Below are 18,862 nucleotides of genomic sequence, written 5' to 3'. Positions count from 1 at the left end.
TCAGACATGATTTTTTCTTAGTCTTTCTACTTGATTCATACTTGCTGAAAAAAGACAATAAAAGACAATGTATTGGAAAATAAAAACATGCTGAAATTACCTTGACAGCCTTCAGAAAAGCACACAAATTGCCTCCAAAGTCTACGTAAGTCTCAGTGTAGATGCCTTCGTGCACAAGACTGGGCCAGTAACGTACAAAACCTTCACTGGTGGCAGCCATCACAGACACAGACTTCAAATCAAAATCAGAAAAACAGTATGAAAGAAAACCAAAATACATCTTTCTTTCAGGTAATAAATCCATTTACATACAGTTATTGTGCAGTAAACAGGTACACATAAGAAACCATATCAGTTAAGGCAGGGTGTGGAACAGCAATACTTATTGACCCCAAGCAAGCACAGTAATGCTCCAGAGTCTCAATGCGTCGATTAGACGACAATGCAAGGAAGAGGGATTCAATTTTGTAAGGATCTGTGGAACCTTTTGGGGAAGGGGGGAGTCTCTTCCGAAGGGATGGGCTCCACCTTAACCAGGGTGGAACCAGACTGCTGGCGCTAACCTTTAAAAAGGAGATAGAACAGCTTTTAAACTAGAACAAAGGGGAAAGCAGACAGTCACTCAGCAGCACATGGTTCAGAGGGAGGTATTTTCAAAGGATTTCAATGATGCATTAGAATTAGGGCATCCGGACAGTGAAGTTCCAATAATAAGAAAAGTAATCCAAGTGCCTGTAACTAAAAACTCATCTGAGCTAAAAAATTCTAACTTATCCCTATCAAGTAAAAACCAGAATGAAAATACAAACAAAAGACAAACTTTGAAATGTTTGTATGCTAATGCCAGAAGTCTAAGAAGTAAGATGGGAGAGCTAGAATGTATAGCAGTGAATGATGACAGACTTAATTGGCATCTCAGAGACATGGTGGAAGGAGGACAACCAATGGGACAGTGCTATACCGGGGTACAAATTATATCACAATGACAGAGAGGAGCACCCGGGAGATGTGTAGCGCTTTATGTCCGAGAAGTCAGAGTCCAACAGGATGAACATCCTGCATGAGACTAAATGCACAATCTAATCTTTATGGGTAGAAATCCCTTGTGTGTCTGGGAAGATTATAGTGATAGGAGTATACTACCATCCACCTGGCCAAGATGGTGAGACAGACAGTGAAATGCTAAGAGAAATTAGGGAAGCTAATCAAATTGGTAGTGCGGTAATAAAGGGAGCTTTCAATTAACCCAATATGGAATGGAGAGATAAAGTTCCTGGATGAAATAAATGACAGTTTTATGGAGCATTTGGTTCAGGAACTGACGAGAGAGGGAGCAATTTTAGATCTAGTTCTCAGTGGAGCACAGGATTTGGTGAGAGAGGTAATGGTGGTAGGACCGCTTGGCAATAGTGATCATAATATGATTAAATTTGAATTAATGAGGAAGGGGGACAGTAAGCAAATCCACGGCTCTCATGCTAAACTTTCAAAAGGGAAACTTTGATATAATGAGAAAAATAGTTAGAAAAAACTGAAAGGAGCAGCAACAAATGTAAAACGTGTGCAAGAGGCATGGTCATTTAAAAAAAAAAAAAAAAAAATGCCATCCTAGAAGCACAGTCCAGATGTATTCCACACATTAAGAAAGGTGGAAGGAAGGCAAAACGATTACCGGCATGGTTAAAAGGGGAGGTGAAAGTAGTCCAATATAGCCGCTAAACAGGAAACACGCTAGCGACTCGGTCTCTCGGATCCTCTCTGATATTAGCCAAAATTTGGAGCTGTTTTCCTAATCTGTGAAATACAAAATGCTTCACACCAAAAGGAAGGCAAAAATCAGAGAGACTGCTACCTCTACGCCTGTTTCTGGATATCATCAACTGACGAATGAGTCGATACTAGCGGGGTCCATGCTTTCACTGCCGGAGGAGCTGCGAGAGAAGTCAGCGGTGAGCAGACGCAGACTCTTCAGGCAGAGGAAACATCACTCAGCCCCTGCACGCCAATAGTTCCCAGGCCCTCTTGCAGATCCCCTGAGAGTATGGAGGATACGAGGAGCGAGCAGAAGGAAAGATCTGCATTCAGAGGACCTCGTAACCCCGAGAAGTTTAGATGGAGGACCATCTGCTTCGGTAAGCTCGGTGTTTCAGAGCTACACAGGTGCGATGGTAGAGGAACTGCTCAGCAACAACCGAGGCAGAGCCAGGAAAAAAAGAGCTGGATATCAAGGTAATCTGTGACCAACTTTTCATAAAACCTACTAAAATTACCCTGGAACAAATATGGGGTGTATTAATGTCAATAGATAAATCGATAAAAGATCTAACTTTACTGGTCAAAGAAAATGAGCAAAATGCAGAGTATGGAGAATAAGCTGATTACTTTGGATAGAGACTAAGGTTGAAAATTTGCAACAGGTACAAGATAACTTGGTTAAATCTGAATCTATATATATATCTATATATCTATATATCTATCTATCTATCTATATATATATCAACCTAATAAATGAAGGTTGACCAACGTGCCGCAAATGCGCAGTAGAGAGCAGCTCTACTGCGCATGTGCGGGCGAGCACGTCGGTCTTAGGCAGAGTCAGGAAAAAAAAACATGGCGGCGGCGGTAGTAGCGGGCGGCAGCAAGGGAGGGACTGAGTGGGAGGGAGGGACTGAGTGGGAGGGAGGGACGTAGGGGGTGGGGAAGAGCGAGGGGAGAGGGAGAATGAGGGAGAGGTGAGAGACAGGGATGTGAGTAAGTGGAAGGGGGAGAGGAAGAATGAGGGAGAGGTGAGAGACAGGGATGTGAGTAAGTGGAAGGGTAAGAAGTTGTGGAGCAGAGAAAAAGGGAGTGGAGGAGGGCTGAGGGGGAGGGGATGGGATTGACAGAGGGTGGGGAGTGACTGAGGGAAGGGGAGAGAGGTGGGAGTGACTGAGGGAAGGGGAGGGAGGTGAGTGAGGGGAAGAAGGCAGTGGGAGACAGAGGGTGAGTAAGACTGAGTGGAGGAAAGGGGAGGAGTGAACGAGGGGAAGGGGGAGAGAGGGAGAAAAAGTGTAGAAGGGTGCTGTGTTAGAAAATGGACTGAAAACAAAATGTAATGTAGCCCGTTTTAACGGGCTTAACGGCTTGTATATATATATATATATATATATATATATATATATATATATATATATATATATATATATATATATATATATATATATATATATATATATATATATATATATATATATATAACAGGAAGTTGGAAAATCTGGAGAATGACCTTAGAAGATCCAACTTGAGAATATTAAATTTCCCAAAGTCTAAGATGGCGTCTCCTCGTGATTTGTTCAAAAGTTATTTAATGAATGTCCTAAAATTTCCAGAGCAAGCTATTCCTGTGATATCCAGGATATTTTATATTCCCACAAACAAAGAAGTGAGAAATGATAATAAACAGGAAGGAATTTCAATGAATCTGTCTGCAATCCTTGAAATGTCTCAAGAAATAATAATAGACTCTCGTGCCACATTATTGGTAACATTTACATTTTCCTCAGAAAGAGATTCGGTACTAAGGATGGCATTCAGAAACCAAGCCCAAGAATTCTATGGCCAGCAAATACGGGTATTTCCCCGATATAACAAAAGTTACTCAAGTAAGAAGAAAAAAATTCCTCACTATGATGAGTGAGGCGGTTTCAAGAGGAGCAAGGTTTCACTTGAGGTTCCCAGCTAAATGTATAATCATATTTCAGAATTCAAGATATGTCTTTACAGAACCAGAACAATTACATATATATCTGGACTCATTCCTGATGTCTTGATTTGTATCAAGAAAGTCGGTATATAAAAGCCTTAAATAAATAAATAAATAAATAAATAAATGTGACTCTGCTAGGATTGGCTAGAATGTATAACATGGACAATTAATGTGCAGAAATTATTGAAATATTTCTTTTCAGTCTGCTCTTATCACATTATTGGACTCCCACTGTTCTTTTTATTTAGACAGGTTATGTGCTAATGTAAACAAATTTCAATATATTTTTATATTTCTTGATACTGTAGTAACGAGCCTGAAATATTTCTGAACAATTGTTCGTTGTTTATTTGAAATTCAATAAAAAAAAAAAAAAAAAAAAAAAAAAAAAAAAAGGTGAGGTGAAAGAAGCTATTTTAGCCAAAAGATCTTCATTCAAAATTTGGAAGAAGGATCCATCAGAAGAAAATAGAATAAAGCATAAGTGTTGGCAAGAGAAATGTAAGACATTGATAAGACAGGCTAAAAGAGAATTTGAAAAGAAGTTTGCCGTAGAGGCAAAAACTCACAGTAAAAACGTTTTAAAATATATCCGAAGCAGAAAGCCTGTGAGGGACTCAGTTGGACTATTAGATAATCAAGGGGTTAAAGGGGCACTTAGAGAGGATAAGGCCATCGCAGAAAGTTTAAACAATTTCTTTGTTTCTGTATTTACTGAAGAGGATGTTGGGGAGGTACCCGTACCGGAGAAGGTTTTCGTAGGTAATGATTCAGGTGGACTGAACCAAATCACGGTGAACCTAGAAGATGTGGTAGACCAGATTAAGAAACTGAACAGTAGTAAATCACCTGGACCGGATGGTATACACCCCAGGGTACTGAAGGAACTAAAAAATGAAATTTCAGACATGTTAGTAAAAATTTGTAACCTATCATTAAAATCATCCATTGTACCTGAGGACTGGAGGGTGGCTAATGTAACTTCAATATTTAAAAAGGGCTCCAGGGGCTATCTGGGAAACTACAGACCAGTTAGCCTGGCATCAATGCCAGGAAAAATAGTAGAAATTGTTCTAAATATCAGAATCACAGAACATATAGAAAGATATGGTTTAATGGAACAAAGTCAACAATGGCTTTACCCAAGGCAAGTCTTTCCTCACAAATCTGCTTCACTTTTTTGAAGGAGTTAAACAAACATGTAGATAAAGGTGAACTGGTAGATGTAGTGTATTTGGATTTTCAGAAGGCGTTTGACAAAGTTCCTCATGAGAGTCTTCTAGGAAAAGTAAAAAGTCATGGGATAGGTGGCGATGTCCTTTCATGGATTACAAAATGGCTAAAATCAGGGAACAGAGAGTAGGATTAAAAGGACAATTTTCTCAGTGGAAGGTAGTGGGCAATGGAGTGCCTCAGGGATCTGTATTGGCACCTGTACTTTTCAATATATTTATAAATGATCTGGAAAGAAATACGACGAGTGAGGCAATCAAATTTGCAGAGGATACAAAATTATTCAGAGGAGTTAAATCACAAGCAGATTGTGATAAATTGCAGGAAGACCTTGTGAGACTGGAAAATTGGGCATCAAAATGGCAGATGAAATTTAATGTGGATAAGTGCAAGGTGATGCATATAGGGAAAAATAACCCATGCTATAGTTACACAATATTAGATTCCATATTAGGAGCTACCTTCCAAGAAAGAGATCTAGGCACCATAGTGGAAATCGTCAGTTCAGTGTGCTGCGGTAGTCAAAAAAACAAACAGAATGTTGGGAATTATTAGAAAGGGCATGGTGAATAAAACAGAAAATGTCATAATGCCTCCGTATCGCTCCATGGTGAGACCGCACCTTGAATACTATGTACAATTCTGGTCACCACATCTCAAAAAAAATATAGTTGCGATGGAGAAGGTACAGAGAAGGGCAACCAAAATGATAAAGAGGATGGAACAGCTCCCCTATGAGGAAAGGCTGAAGAGGTTAGGGCTGTTCAGCTTGGAGAAGAGACGGCTGAGGGGGGATATGATAGAGGTCTTTAAGATCATGAGAGGTCTTGAACGAGTAGATGTGAAGCGGTTATTTACACTTTCGAATAATAGAAGGACTAGGGGGCATTCCATGAAGTTAGCAAGTAGCACATTTAAGACTAATCAGAGAAAATTCTTTTTTACTCAACGCACAATTAAACTCTGGAATTTGTTGCCAGAGGATGTGGTTAGTGCAGTTAGTGTAGCTGGGTTTAGTTCATTGAGGATAAGTTCATTGAGGAGAAAGAAGTCCATTAACTGCTAATAATCAAGTTGTCTTAGAGCAGCGGTTCTAAATGCTCAATTAAGCAGGCCTTCTCACACAGGACCTAATGTACTGTAGCTTGTTTAATTTTTAATGCTATTTTAATGTTCTGTTGTGTTTTGTTTAATTAAATGTATTGTATAGTGTTTTATTGTAAACCGTTTAGTACATTTTTTATATCAGCATTATAGAAACTTTTTTAAATAAATAAATAAATGTGGTCAAGGCCCCTAAAAGTAATGAGTCTTAACCATTATTGATAACACCTAGTGGCCAAACTCTGAATGCACACTTCTCAGGGTCTATAGGGTGAAACATCCCTGGAAATAGAATCAATCATCAAGAAAATGAAGCCCTCATCGCACCCAATAAACCAAATTCCGACCAAACTCCTTACAATTCCTAACATCATCGCCAAACCTTTGGCCGACATTATAAACTGTTCACTCACAAACAGAACAGTCCCAGACACTTTGAAAACAGCCTCGCTGAAACCTTTACTAAAAAAACCCAACCTGGACCCATCTAATCCCACAAATTTTCACCCTATCGCTAACTTACCTTTCCATAGCCAAGCTAATGGAAAAACTGGTCAATACTAGACTCACAGACTACCTCGAATCCCACGATATCCTATATCCATCGCAATTCAGTTTCAGGAAATGCAAAAATACAGAAACTCTCCTACTCTCATTAACTGACAACATCCTGTTGGGTCTCGACAAAGGTCAATCATACCTTCTAGCTCTGCTAGACATCTCTGCAGCGTTCGACACAGTGAACCACACAATCCTCATCGACCGTCTCATGGAAATAGGTATCTCAGGTGCTGCACTCCTCTGGTTAAAATCCTTTCTAAGCAACAGATACTACAAAGTAAAAATAACCAACAAAGAGTCGCACCCGGTAGCTGCCAAACAAGGAGTTCCCCTAGGTTCCTCGCTCTCGCCGACCCTATTCAACATATATCTTCTCCCCCTATGCCAACTCCTCGATAACCTCAACCTCAGATACTTCATCTATGCGGACGACGTGCAGATTCTAATCCCCATCAAGGAACCCGTCTCAGACACGCTAAACTACTGGAATAGCTGCCTTCACGCCATTAACCTCCTTCTCACAAGTCTCTGCCTCGTTCTCAATACGTCCAAGACCGAACTGCTAATCATTTCCCCTAATGATAACAACATACTAGCCATCAATAATAACACACCTCTAGTAAATCAAGTGAGAGACCTTGGAGCCTTCTTAGACTCCAGAATGAACTTTAAAAAATTCATCAACACCACCACCAAAGAAGGCTTTTACAAACTACAGCTATTAAAACAACTAAGACCTCTCCTTCACTTTCATGACTACCATTCGGTCCTTCAAGCCATACTATTCTCAAAGATAGACTATTGTAATGCGCTGTTACTTGGTCTCCCGGCCTCTTCTACCAAACCTCTTCAAATGCTGCAAAACGCCGCAGCCAGGATCCTCACAAACTCCCGCCGCATGGACCACATCACCCCGATTCTAAAAATACTTCACTGGCTACCCATTCGCTACAGAATTCTCTTCAAGACACTCACTATTATCCACAAAACCTTATTTCAAGAATCCTCGCTCCAACTTACCATACCCCTCAAACCACACTCCTCTGCAAGACCTACCAGATCTGCATATAGAGATTCCCTCCAGGTTCCCCCCAAAAAATCCGTTTTTCACAACTCTATTGAAAAATGAGCACTATCAATTGCTGGTCCGCATCACTGGAACTCCCTCCTGCCAGATCTCCGCCAGGAACATTGCCATATCACGTTCAGAAAAAAATTAAAAACTTGGCTGTTCGCCCAAGCATACCCCTGAAAAGCCTCAGGGTCACCCACACAGTCTCTTACCCCACGGATGCGTCCATTTCCGCAACGCAAAGGAACTGTTGTCCGACTAATTGCACTCTCTTATAACTTGCTTAATTCATATACACTATGTAAATTTGTACATAATTCTTATCCTGTAAGCACCCTCTCCTGCTTTTGCCCTTCTCTCCAGTTAGAATTTGTTTAACCTATCTTTTCTCTAACAGCCTAGTTCCACATTCCCTGTTATAATGTAACTTTTGTTTGCTCTGTTAACTGGTTCCCCCTAGTTTATTGTAAACCGGTACGACAGGACCTGGTCTTGAGCATCGGTATATTAAAAGAATTTAAATAAATAAATACATAAAAAATAAATGGTCTGTGGCTCCTTACTTAGATGGCTGGGAAAGAGGTTATTTAAAAAAAAAGAAAAAAATAGAGGAAAAACACAGGTCACTGAGAAAAAAAAAAAGACTAATAGTGCTGTAGCCTTGGTAGAGACTGGTTCCAACTGAGTGAAGGAAAAGAAGGGGCACCTGGTCTTTCCAACTATTGCAGAGATTACACCATTATTTCTCAAATGCAGCCATTGACATATTTTTTGCAACCATAACAGCTAAAAAAGCTAATAGTGAGTGAAAGCACTGGTTTTCCATGCAATTCAACAAAAGGAGTAGTTATCAGTAGTATTCACTACCAACAGGTTGGGGTTTCAGGATATTCCTAATGAATATGCACGAGATAGATCTGCATACAAAAGAGGCAGGTGCATGCAAATCTCTCTCATGCATATACATTATGGATATCCTGAAAATCTGACTTTCTGGTGGGTTTAAAGGCTGGAAGTGAATCCACTGTTATAACTGAGGAGCTTGTTAACGTAAGCTGAGACAAAATACTTCACAACGAACAGACTGACCGCATGGGTCAAAAAGACTCACTGCTTGCATGGTCAGAAATAGAAAGTACTTTGCCACAAAGTCTCAGCTCACATGATCTAGGAGGCAGTATTGCAATAGTGAAAAGCCTACTTCTGTGCTGCTAGCTGCTGGATGAGTCGATAACAAGGTAGGGAAAGAGGAAAGAGATGGCGCAGGGGAGCAAAAAAAGGCAGAAAAAGGAAAGAGCTGCCAAAAAAAAAAGGAAAGGGAATTTAAGAGGGGGAGAGAGAAGGGAAGAAGGAAGGGAGGGGAGAAGAAGAGAAGGTGAGCAAAGGGAGTGATGGGAAACACTACCAAGAAATTTGGGGGGGGGGGGGGGGGGGGGGAAGAGAGAAAAGAAAGAAGATTTAAGGAAGACAAGTCAATGCAGTTACCAACAATTGGAGACCATAATGAGGCCAACAAAAAAAAATTGTTATGAGAACTCCCAAACTACATCTGGTAAGCTTCCATCTCATCATAGGTTAAATTGCTACTAAAATTAGTTACAGACTATTAACCTGGAAGTAAACTAGTGCAAAAAGTACACATTAATTTAGAGAAATTCTGATGCATCATAATTCTCCAATTTCTGGGGCAAACCCCTTTTCCTAGTCGCCCATGCCCCCTCTCCCACAATAAGAATACAATTTCTTCTTTATATAATACTTATTTTTAAAATAACTTCATACCTGAGCAGGAGGTGGTTCACCCGCAGCAGCACAGGAGGAGATGGCAACCAAATCAACATGCCACTGGAAGTCACTTGGTGGCAACTGCAGTTCTTTGCACACCATTAACTGTAAGACATGAGGAAACAAGATGAAGTTAGGCTTTGTCCAGACCCAGCATGATATTTTTACATTTTACCAAAAAAACCACACAGAACTGTATACACATGCAATAAAATCAGGACAAGGCTATCTATACTCATTCTAAAATAAGACCTTTTAGTTCAAATATAAGTACACACAAAAAACTACCCCAAAACTCTCAGAGGGAAACACTGACCAGCAGCAACAGGAAACCAAAAGCCCCAAAGGTCTGCAGCTCTCACATCTCCAGGAACACTTGAAAAGTACTGCACGTGATCACTAATCACATATGAGGCTGTTAATTTGAAAACAATACATTTTAAAAACCAGTCTTTTTTTTTCTTTTTGACAAGCTTCTGCAATAGTATGATAAAAGGCTTCTGATGTTTTATTTATTTTTATTTGATTTATATTCTGCCTTCAGCCATTTCAAAGCTAATTAAATTCAGGTACTGAGCTTCAGACACAATCAATAATAATGTTTTATCAGAAGCAGCAAGAGAACAAATCACTACGCTCCTTTTCCTCCCTTGAGATCCTCTCTGATTCAGAGTATTCCTTGAGTCCCTATGACTCTTCATCTTGAAGCTATGTATCAGCCTCCTGAGCTACCTTCCAATCCATCATTGGAGCCAGGGTATTAAAGGAATTTAAGAAAGTTCTGGCAGTTCCAATGTCTGACCTTTTTGATGCTTCCTTAGAGTTGGGAGTGGTTCCAAAGGACTTGAGACAGGCAAATGAGGTTCCTATTCACAAAAGTGGAAGGAAGGAGGACCTGGGAACTACAGACCTATTCATCTGAACTTGGTGATGAGTAACTGATAGGGATGTGCATTTGCTGCTTCATTTAGGCGGTGCATGCATATCTCACAAACTGAAGGTAGGCACGCAAAATGGATAGTATGTGCATATATAGGCAGCCACCCAAATACGTGCATACAATCCATTTTGCACACGTACCTTCTATTCATGAGATGTGCACATGCTGCCGAAACTAATGAAACAAATGGAGCAACGAATGCACATCTCTATAATTAACAGTATCTCTTTTAAAAACACAGGAAAGTGTAGTTAATGGAATCCAATGGATTAAAGGATCCAAGGCAGCATAATTTTACCAAAGGAAGATCTTGTCAGGCAAATCTAATTAATTTCTTTTACTGGGCAACTAGAAAGTTAGATTAGGGGAGAGCACTAGATGTAGTGTACTTGGATTTCAGCATGGCCTTTGAAATAAGTAAATAGAGTGCCCTAGGTATGGCCCTAAAGTGACTGAGTTAGAAACTGGTTCAGTCAGAAGAGACAGAGTAGTGGTAAATGGAGTTGACGCTGAGGAAAGGTGGCTTACCAGTGGTATGCCACAGGGATCAGTCCTCAGTCTGGTTTTATTCAACATGTTTGTGAGCGATATTGTGGAAGGGCTATCAAGTAAGTTTGTCTATTTGCAGATGATATCCAAACCTGCAATAAGGTAGCTACCCTAAAAAAATGTTTAAAAGCAATCTAGTGAAGCTTGAGAAATAATCTAGAAACTGGCAGTTAAGATTTAATGCTGAAAATGCAAGATCATGCATTTGAGTTGTAAAAACAGAATAGTGGGTGAAGCTCTTCTGAGCACAAAAGAAACGTAGGATCTGTGAGTGATATTTGATGATCTTAAGGTGGCCAAACAGATAGATAAGGCAATTGAAAAAGCCAGAAGGATGCTTGAGTTGACAAGGAAAGGAATAACCCTTCAGAGAAAAGGAGGTAATATTGTCTCTGTAGATCTTGTTTGGAGAACTAAGTAGAATTTTGGAGCCTACACCTTCAAAAGGATATAAACCGGATGGAGTCAGTCCAGAGGGCAGCTACTAAAATGGATAATGGTCTTCATTATAAAGCACATGGAGACATATGTAAAAGATTTATATATGAATACCCTGAAGGAAAGGAGGGAAAGGGAATTTGCCTACTATAAACAGGACTCTCTGTAGACAGAAGGATGAATTAGACATAACACATAAATTTTTACTATTCAGCATATGTGGGTGCTCCTGTCTGTGCATTGCTTTGTGAACCCCTCAATCTATTGTAGAGCTTAGCTTTATAGCTATCAGTCAATTGTACAGGGAGGCAGGCAGGCATTAAGCATGGATAACTCATCCTGCTGTCCACAGAGATCCCCGTTTCCAGAAAGAAAATTGCTTTTTCTATCGACAAGCAAGGCTGAATTAGACATAGAAGACGCCCCAAGACGTCCCATAGTGGAGCACTTAGTGAAGAAGCAACCTGGCTCTCCCATAAGAGTGGATCATCAGGTGAACAGGAAGCGCAAGAAGTGCTTGTCCCAAGTTACTATCCCTTTTTGATAGACTGTCCAAAACAGTACTGGGATATAGAGGTGTGAACTGATGACCAAGCTGCAGCTTTGCAGATGTCATCAATAGAGACAGCTCTTAGATGAGGAACTGAAGTAACCATGGCTCTTATTTGATGAACCTTGATGAAGTCTATGATCTGAAGGCCAGCCAATGCATAACAATGTGCAATACAGTCCATTAATTGTAAGCACCAAAAGCGCACACAAACTTTACTTTGTCACAGTTTCAATATTCAGTATTTTATTTTTTATACGGTGACTCCTTGCATTAACACCACAGAATTCAGCCACAAATTTTAGCAGCAATCCCCGACACAAACCAGTGTTTCACCAGTCCGGCTGCTTCAGAGGGAAATTTTAACAATATCTGTAAACAAAGGACAATCAAAACGTGACCCAAGTATAACATATAGGCTACTCAAAGACAGACAATAACGTAAAGCAATTCACCACATACCTGTGTTATAACCAGTCATACATGTTGTCAGGAGCACAAAGTGCGGTACCAGGTAGCAGAATTTAAACCCCTAACAGGATTGTTTTGGCGCGAAACTCACGCCGATCACAGACACTAACCAATCACCCATCATTCCCCTTGACGTTATACTTGAAATCAAATGAAGTGATGCCATTCGAGCTCAGCATTAAGCCCTTGGGAGCCACTGTGTCCAAAATATAAATCCATTTTTGCTCTCTTCTGGTGAGAATCATAGAGAAGTCACCTCCTCTGATTGGAGATGTTACCACATCTATGACAAAAAACTGTAATTCAGCTACTGAGTGCGGCATCTGTGTCCAATGAGCTACTAGTGGGGCTTTGTCTCTTCCCATCTTAATATTGGATTTATGCTCTATTATGCGTGTTTAATTTTTCGTGAAGTTTTCCCCTCATAAAGTTTGTTACACGGACACTTAATCACATATACTACTCCTTGTGTGTCACAATCTGAATGCCCATACAGAACAAAGGTTTTGCCCGTGATTGGATGTACAAACTCAGACAGTGCAAACGTAAGTTTACAAACTGAGCAGTGATTACACGGTTTGTGTAGTCCTCTCTTGCGAGCACCGCCTTGTTGTGCAAAGCATGAATGTACTAACTTGTCTCGTATATTAGAGCCACGACGGTATGTAAACCGAAGGGTACTTTGTAGCTGTGTCAAGTGCAAACGCTCCCCAACGCGTGTCTGAAGAGCGGGCGCTCGCCGGCTCTCCCGCACGGTTTTCTGTATCGGCCCGTAACTGCAACTAATTCCAGAGTTTAATTGTGCGTTGAGTGAAAAAGAACTTTCTCCGATCAAAACAGATAAAGAGCTGAAGAAGCTTTGCAATCAAAGAGAAGTTTTTCCAATGCGAGAAAATGCTCCTGGCTTGTTCTACAGAAAAAGACTGAATGAGGGAACTTTGCGGCTCATTGTGCCAGCTGTGCATAAGTAGAATGGTCTCATAAGCTAGTAAAACGCTCCGTTCTGTGTGACGTTGAATGGCATCACCCATATGTGTAGTTAATTCATCCTGCTTGCCCGGCATCTCTCAGTTCAATTGGTCACAAAATCTGCAGTAATGCCTGTTCTTGAAGGTCTCCACATACTTGCAGCAGGGCCCTCCCCGCGAGTACACAATATTGTATTGCTTTGGGCTTAGTGACTTAAAAAGACTGCCTTCTCAATTCGGGAATAGTTGCCAGATCAAAGAGTTAGGGGGGGGGGGGAAAAACGTCTACTCATATTCCATGACCCTTGTTAAATGCCCCCAGGAGACTGTGGTGGCCTCCTCCAGCCAAAGTTAAGGTTCTTGGAAGGCAGCTTAAGAGGTCATCTGGGGTCCCTAATGAGATTGGAAAACTGCCTCAGAGACGGGCCGATACAGTAAGGTGCGGTAGAAAGGGGTGCGTTAATGCCGGGCGCACCCGCGTTTGCCGCACGCACAGTTTGAAACACATACCGCTCGATACTGTATTTAAATGGCATGCAAATGCAAGCCGCGTCCAACGCGCGTCCAGGAAGCGCAATCCATTTTACTGTATAGGCGCTATACAGCGCCTATACAGTATCCTGGGTGCGCTGGTACCTGTCATTTCAAATGACATTTGAAATGACAGGTACCAGGAAGTGGATACAGGAGAAGGGCTGACTGACCCCCTAACTGACCCCCTAACTCCCCGCCAGCCCCCGCTCACCTGCCCTGACAGCTCCGGAGCAGCCCCAGTCCCCTCTCCCCGGGGACAGCCGGCGGCGAGAGCGGGCGCTCCCCATTCTCTAAAACGTAATGAGTGCACGCCGTGACCTCTGACGTCCAGCCAGGCGCTCAGGTCATGGCATGCGACGTCAGAGGTCACGGTGTGCACTCATTACGTTTTAGAGAATAGAGAGCCATGGGGAGCGCCCGATCAGCCCCGGGCTGCTGAAGCCGCTCTCGCCACCAGCTGTCCCCGGGAGGAAGGGAGAGAGGACTGGGGCTGCTCCGGAGCTGTCAGCATGGGAGATGGACGCGGCCAGGGCAGGTGAGCGGGGGCTGGCGGAAAGTTTGCCCGATTCACTTCGGTCTTGTCCCGGGGAGTTAGGGGGTCAGGCAGTGAAGCGGGGCTGGCTGGGGCTGCTCTGTGGCCCGTGAAATTTCGTCTCGGCTTGCCTGACACGCCACACTAACGCAGGAGTAGGGGTAGGCGGTAAATTAGCGTGGCAAAACTGCAGGTTTAAAAAGCGATAATCAGAGCGCGCATTACTGTATGGGAGGGAATAGCTAATCCGATCGTTTACATCTCATATACATGCCGCGGTCGGAAAGGGTTACCCGTAGATTTAAAGAGGCGGTAAGGATGGGTTAAAAGGGATAGTGAATCGCAGGTAGGACTAACGTGGCCAAATTGTGAGTAGAAAGCGGGTTAGAAGCAGGGTAACTGCGGCCGCACTTTTCTGTATCGCCTGAGAATGAGGTAGGAATGTAGGAAGATACCTGAAGTTTCACTACTGTTTGCAGTACTACTGTATGAAATCTGACCTGTGTTCCAGCAGAGAAACACAGAGGATGAACTTTGGCCAGAATAGCAATATTGACTGAGTTAAATGGTCTGCCAGCACAGATGTTTAACAAGGCCCCTCTGAAAGAATAATAACTTTCTCCATAAACAGACCTACCACTATTACCCTACTTAACATTTCTACAGCCCTACACAACATATGCAGCACTATAAAAACATACAAAAAAAAGACAGTCCCTACTCAGAGCTTACGATCTATTAAGACAAACATACAGGAAAAGAGAATTGGAGTAGTTCATAAAGCAAGACAATAGTTAAAAAGAAAAGGCTTTATTTGGGTTTGGTTTTGAGTTGATACTTAAAGGAATTTATTTTTGTATTTATTTCAATTTATTTTATGTGACATAAGGGATGGGTTTGGGGGATGTGCTAAACAAATGTCTTGGATAACTGTTTACTGTTTTCTTCAGCTATGGTTTCATTTCTGTGCTGCAGAGACCAGTTCTGCCTGGCAACAGGACACACCAATCCTAAAAGACTGTCTTGTCAAACAGGTCAGCTCGCAGGGAAACTATCAAACAACCAGGCCAGCTCCCTGCCCAAGATGTCACAAGATCAGATCAAGCATGGGGCAGATGACTCTCCAAGGGGAGTTCAGTAGTTCAAACTGAAGAAGAGATACTATTTCGGGCTCCTGTATTACTATGTATGAATATGCATATCCTGGCTTTTAAAAACAGCATGAGAGAAGAGCATAGGAGGGTGTCGGCAAAGATGACTAACACAACCAGAAGGCGATACCAGAGCCATCGCTCTCGGCTTATCCCTATAGTCCAGTAGACAAGCTGCAGCATACTGGAGGTCACTGCACACAGGAGTCTCCTGACTGCTGCCTAGCAGCCCAAGGTGAACCTTACTTTTTCTTCTCCAGGGATCCGGTAAATCCTCGTGGCCTAGCCGGCGATCGAGCCACCGACGTGGAGCTTCCATCAGAGAAAGCCTCCATGAACTCCACTACAGCAACAGAGTCATCTCCAGTCATGAGGCTGATGGTAATATTCTAAAGTTATGGGGATAGTTACCCAAGTTTATTAGTAATAAAAACCTACTACTTCTCTAATATTCCGTCACTTAGACAACTAGGCAGCAGAAAGTATCTTTGATGTGGGGTTTGAATTCTGTGTGTTGCTATATGTATTGTTCTTTGGATCATTTGCCCAATGCTTGTGACCCTGTTTTTACTGAAGATGTATGTGCTGTATACATGCGGTATTTTATATCTTGATTGTGAGTGTAATGACGTAATCCGCTGAGAATTTTGGATGAGTGGAATACACATTTTTAAAATAAATACCCGAAGCAAGTCAAGGTTATTCTGACATGTGGCCAAGTGCACCTATAAATGCTAAGCTTTATTCATTATAAATGTTTGCTGTGTTAAGAATTGTAGTATAAGTTTCTTACATAAGAGGCACAAATTGTGTGTATTATTCTGAGGGATGTTTGATATATCTGAGAATAAAAATGTCTGATTCTGAAATAAACTGTTCTTTCCTGGGCTTCTCAGATTGCATATAGGGTAAATAAGTTGTCATCTTCAATAGCACTGAAACTCCAAGAGAGCGAGAGAAGGGGGAGGAAAGCTGGCTACCCTTATAATTCCTTACATTACTGAAGGGTCTCACATTATCAGGACACCTGTCAGAGATGATATCAGAAATTCAAGCAGATCTACCCAAACTAGAAGTTCAAGCGTTAGCAAAAATTATTCAGGTTTATGCTAATAAGGATAGCATACAGCAGTAAATCTCTATGGTACATGAGAATTTAAAAAAAATTTACAAATGAAATCAGTAAATAACTTATGTAACTATACTGAAATTCCTAGTTAATGAATCTAAGCTTACTATTAAAATGCTAGCTGAATACACCACAATTGTGCACTTAAGGGAATTATTACAAAATAATTACACACACTTAACCGCACTGAATCAGGTAATACAGAAGGAAATCAACTAGCTGAAAGCTGAAAATCAGGGCATGGTAGAAACCTGCTCATAACAGGAGAACAAGAGGAGGCAATCAGCTGAAGAAAACAATAGCCTAATAATGAAAGAGTTTATTTTATTTATATAAAATCTTATATTCCGCTCTTCCAGCTATCACATTCAGAGCAAATTTAAAAAAAAACAAAACAATACAACCTTATAACATATAGCAACAAAATACAACATTATAAATATACTTGGCTTTTAGCATTCATATGCCTTCTCATCTAAAATTGCTTTTATCTGCTTTCTTAACACCTTCACCTCCCTTTCCTCCCGAAATTTCTCTGGTACGGCTTTCTATAGAACAGGGGAGATATATGAGAATGCCCTGACCCTTGTCTGTTGTAATTTATAATTCTTGATGGCTAGTACAGAAAGAAGAAGTTTTTACCCTTCGGATAGCAGGGGGTCATATTGGATTATACCACTAAATTCTCTCTTTTATCACACAGGGAAGTTCTGTATATAGCAGCTTATGTTATCACTAATATCTTAAAATTGGCTCTAAACTTAACTGGCAGCCAATGTAATTCTTTCAAAGCTGATTTTATATGGTCACCGTCCCATCAGGCCTTTTATTAAACGTGTCACAGCATGCTGTACTAGTTGTACAACACATACTAGTTTCTCTGGGAACCCTACACACAAACTACTAAAATAGTCCAGTTGTCCCGGACTAAAGATTGTAGTATCGACCTAACGTCCTCCGTAAGCATATTCCTTAATGGCTTGAGTATTTTCAACCTATAAAAAGCTGCTTTAACCATCTGTCAGACATGTGGTTGAAATGTCAACTGGGAATCCAGCAGTATTCCTAGACTGCATATTTCTGATTGAAATGGAATGGAAATGCAATCTCTCTCATCAGAAGATACTCCTTCCTCTGGCAAATTTTCCATCCTTGGAAGGACAGTTATCAGATTATCAAATGCAAATAGCTCTGCAAGAGAAACAGATCTCTGAATGGAGGAAGAAAGACAGTCAGAAGTACAGATACAAGACTATACAGAGAGAATTCAGGAATTTGAGGAGCAGCAGAAAGTGAATCTAGAAGTCCTAAAAGTGCAGCAAGAAAGGAGAAATTACTACTTACCTGATAATTTTGCTTTCCTTAGTGTAGACAGATGGACTCAGGACCAGTGGATTATGCACCTCTGCCAGCAGATGGAGATGGAGCAAACTGACATCACAGTACATATACTCCTGCAGTGACATCAGCCTGCCGGCATTCTCTTCAAAAGCAACTGTGGACAGACTAGCAAAAAACTTGATTAAAAACCTGACTGGATTGGGCAGGGCTGAGGACTGCACCTGAAAAAAGGATTGCAATCCTTGAAAAAAATTCTACCCAAGAAAAGGCAAAAGGATGCTTGCCAAAATCAGAAGGCACTTGTGCAGAGCTCACTGAGCTGCCATCACCTGCGGTGGAACCAGACAAGGGAGTTCCAAGGTCAGGTGCTCCTACGAACAAGTCCTTAACCAGGCCATCATCAGGCTGGGAAGAACCAGGTTTAGCAAAATCAGAGGAAGATAATTCTCCCTGAGCCTCTAAGCAGCACTGACACATTAAGAGGGCACTCCAGGCTGAGATGTCCAAATATGACAGGCAACACAGAGAGAAAAGCACTTAGGTTTCTTGGTCACCATCACCATTAGTTCGTCAGTATGCTTAACAGGCGACTGAAGATGTGCATCCAGCCAATTCGCACTTGAAAAAAAATTTAAGCATATAAAATTTATGTGCACAAAGTTAGGCATCCCAAGTCTATGCGCAAAAGAATAAGCACACTGACACCGTGCCAAACCTGGGTGCACAACCAATACATTTTAGAATGTGCACATAGGTAGT

At 41.3% G+C, this 18,862-nt stretch overlaps 1 protein-coding gene and 1 long non-coding RNA gene across 2 annotated transcripts in view; one reads left to right on the top strand and one right to left on the bottom strand.

Annotated features, from left to right (window-relative positions):
• Nucleotides 1-16,493, top strand: part of LOC115087249 — a 221,397-nt gene extending 204,904 nt beyond the window's left edge. The window contains exon 5 of the long non-coding RNA XR_003855473.1: nt 15,458-16,493. This is a non-coding gene — a long non-coding RNA (uncharacterized LOC115087249). The remainder of the gene's footprint in view (nt 1-15,457) is intronic.
• Nucleotides 1-18,862, bottom strand: part of NUP133 (nucleoporin 133) — a 271,938-nt gene that overhangs the window by 202,923 nt on the left and 50,153 nt on the right. The window contains exons 4-5 of the mRNA XM_029594184.1: nt 9,498-9,605; nt 101-232 (exon numbers count right to left, since the gene is read on the bottom strand). Coding sequence (XP_029450044.1) covers nt 101-232; nt 9,498-9,605 — 240 coding nt within the window. The remainder of the gene's footprint in view (nt 1-100; nt 233-9,497; nt 9,606-18,862) is intronic.

Source organism: Rhinatrema bivittatum, chromosome 3, assembly GCF_901001135.1.
Source record: "Rhinatrema bivittatum chromosome 3, aRhiBiv1.1, whole genome shotgun sequence".
Classification (NCBI taxonomy): Eukaryota; Metazoa; Chordata; class Amphibia; order Gymnophiona; family Rhinatrematidae; genus Rhinatrema; species Rhinatrema bivittatum.
This window is presented reverse-complemented; position numbering and strand designations above follow the sequence as displayed.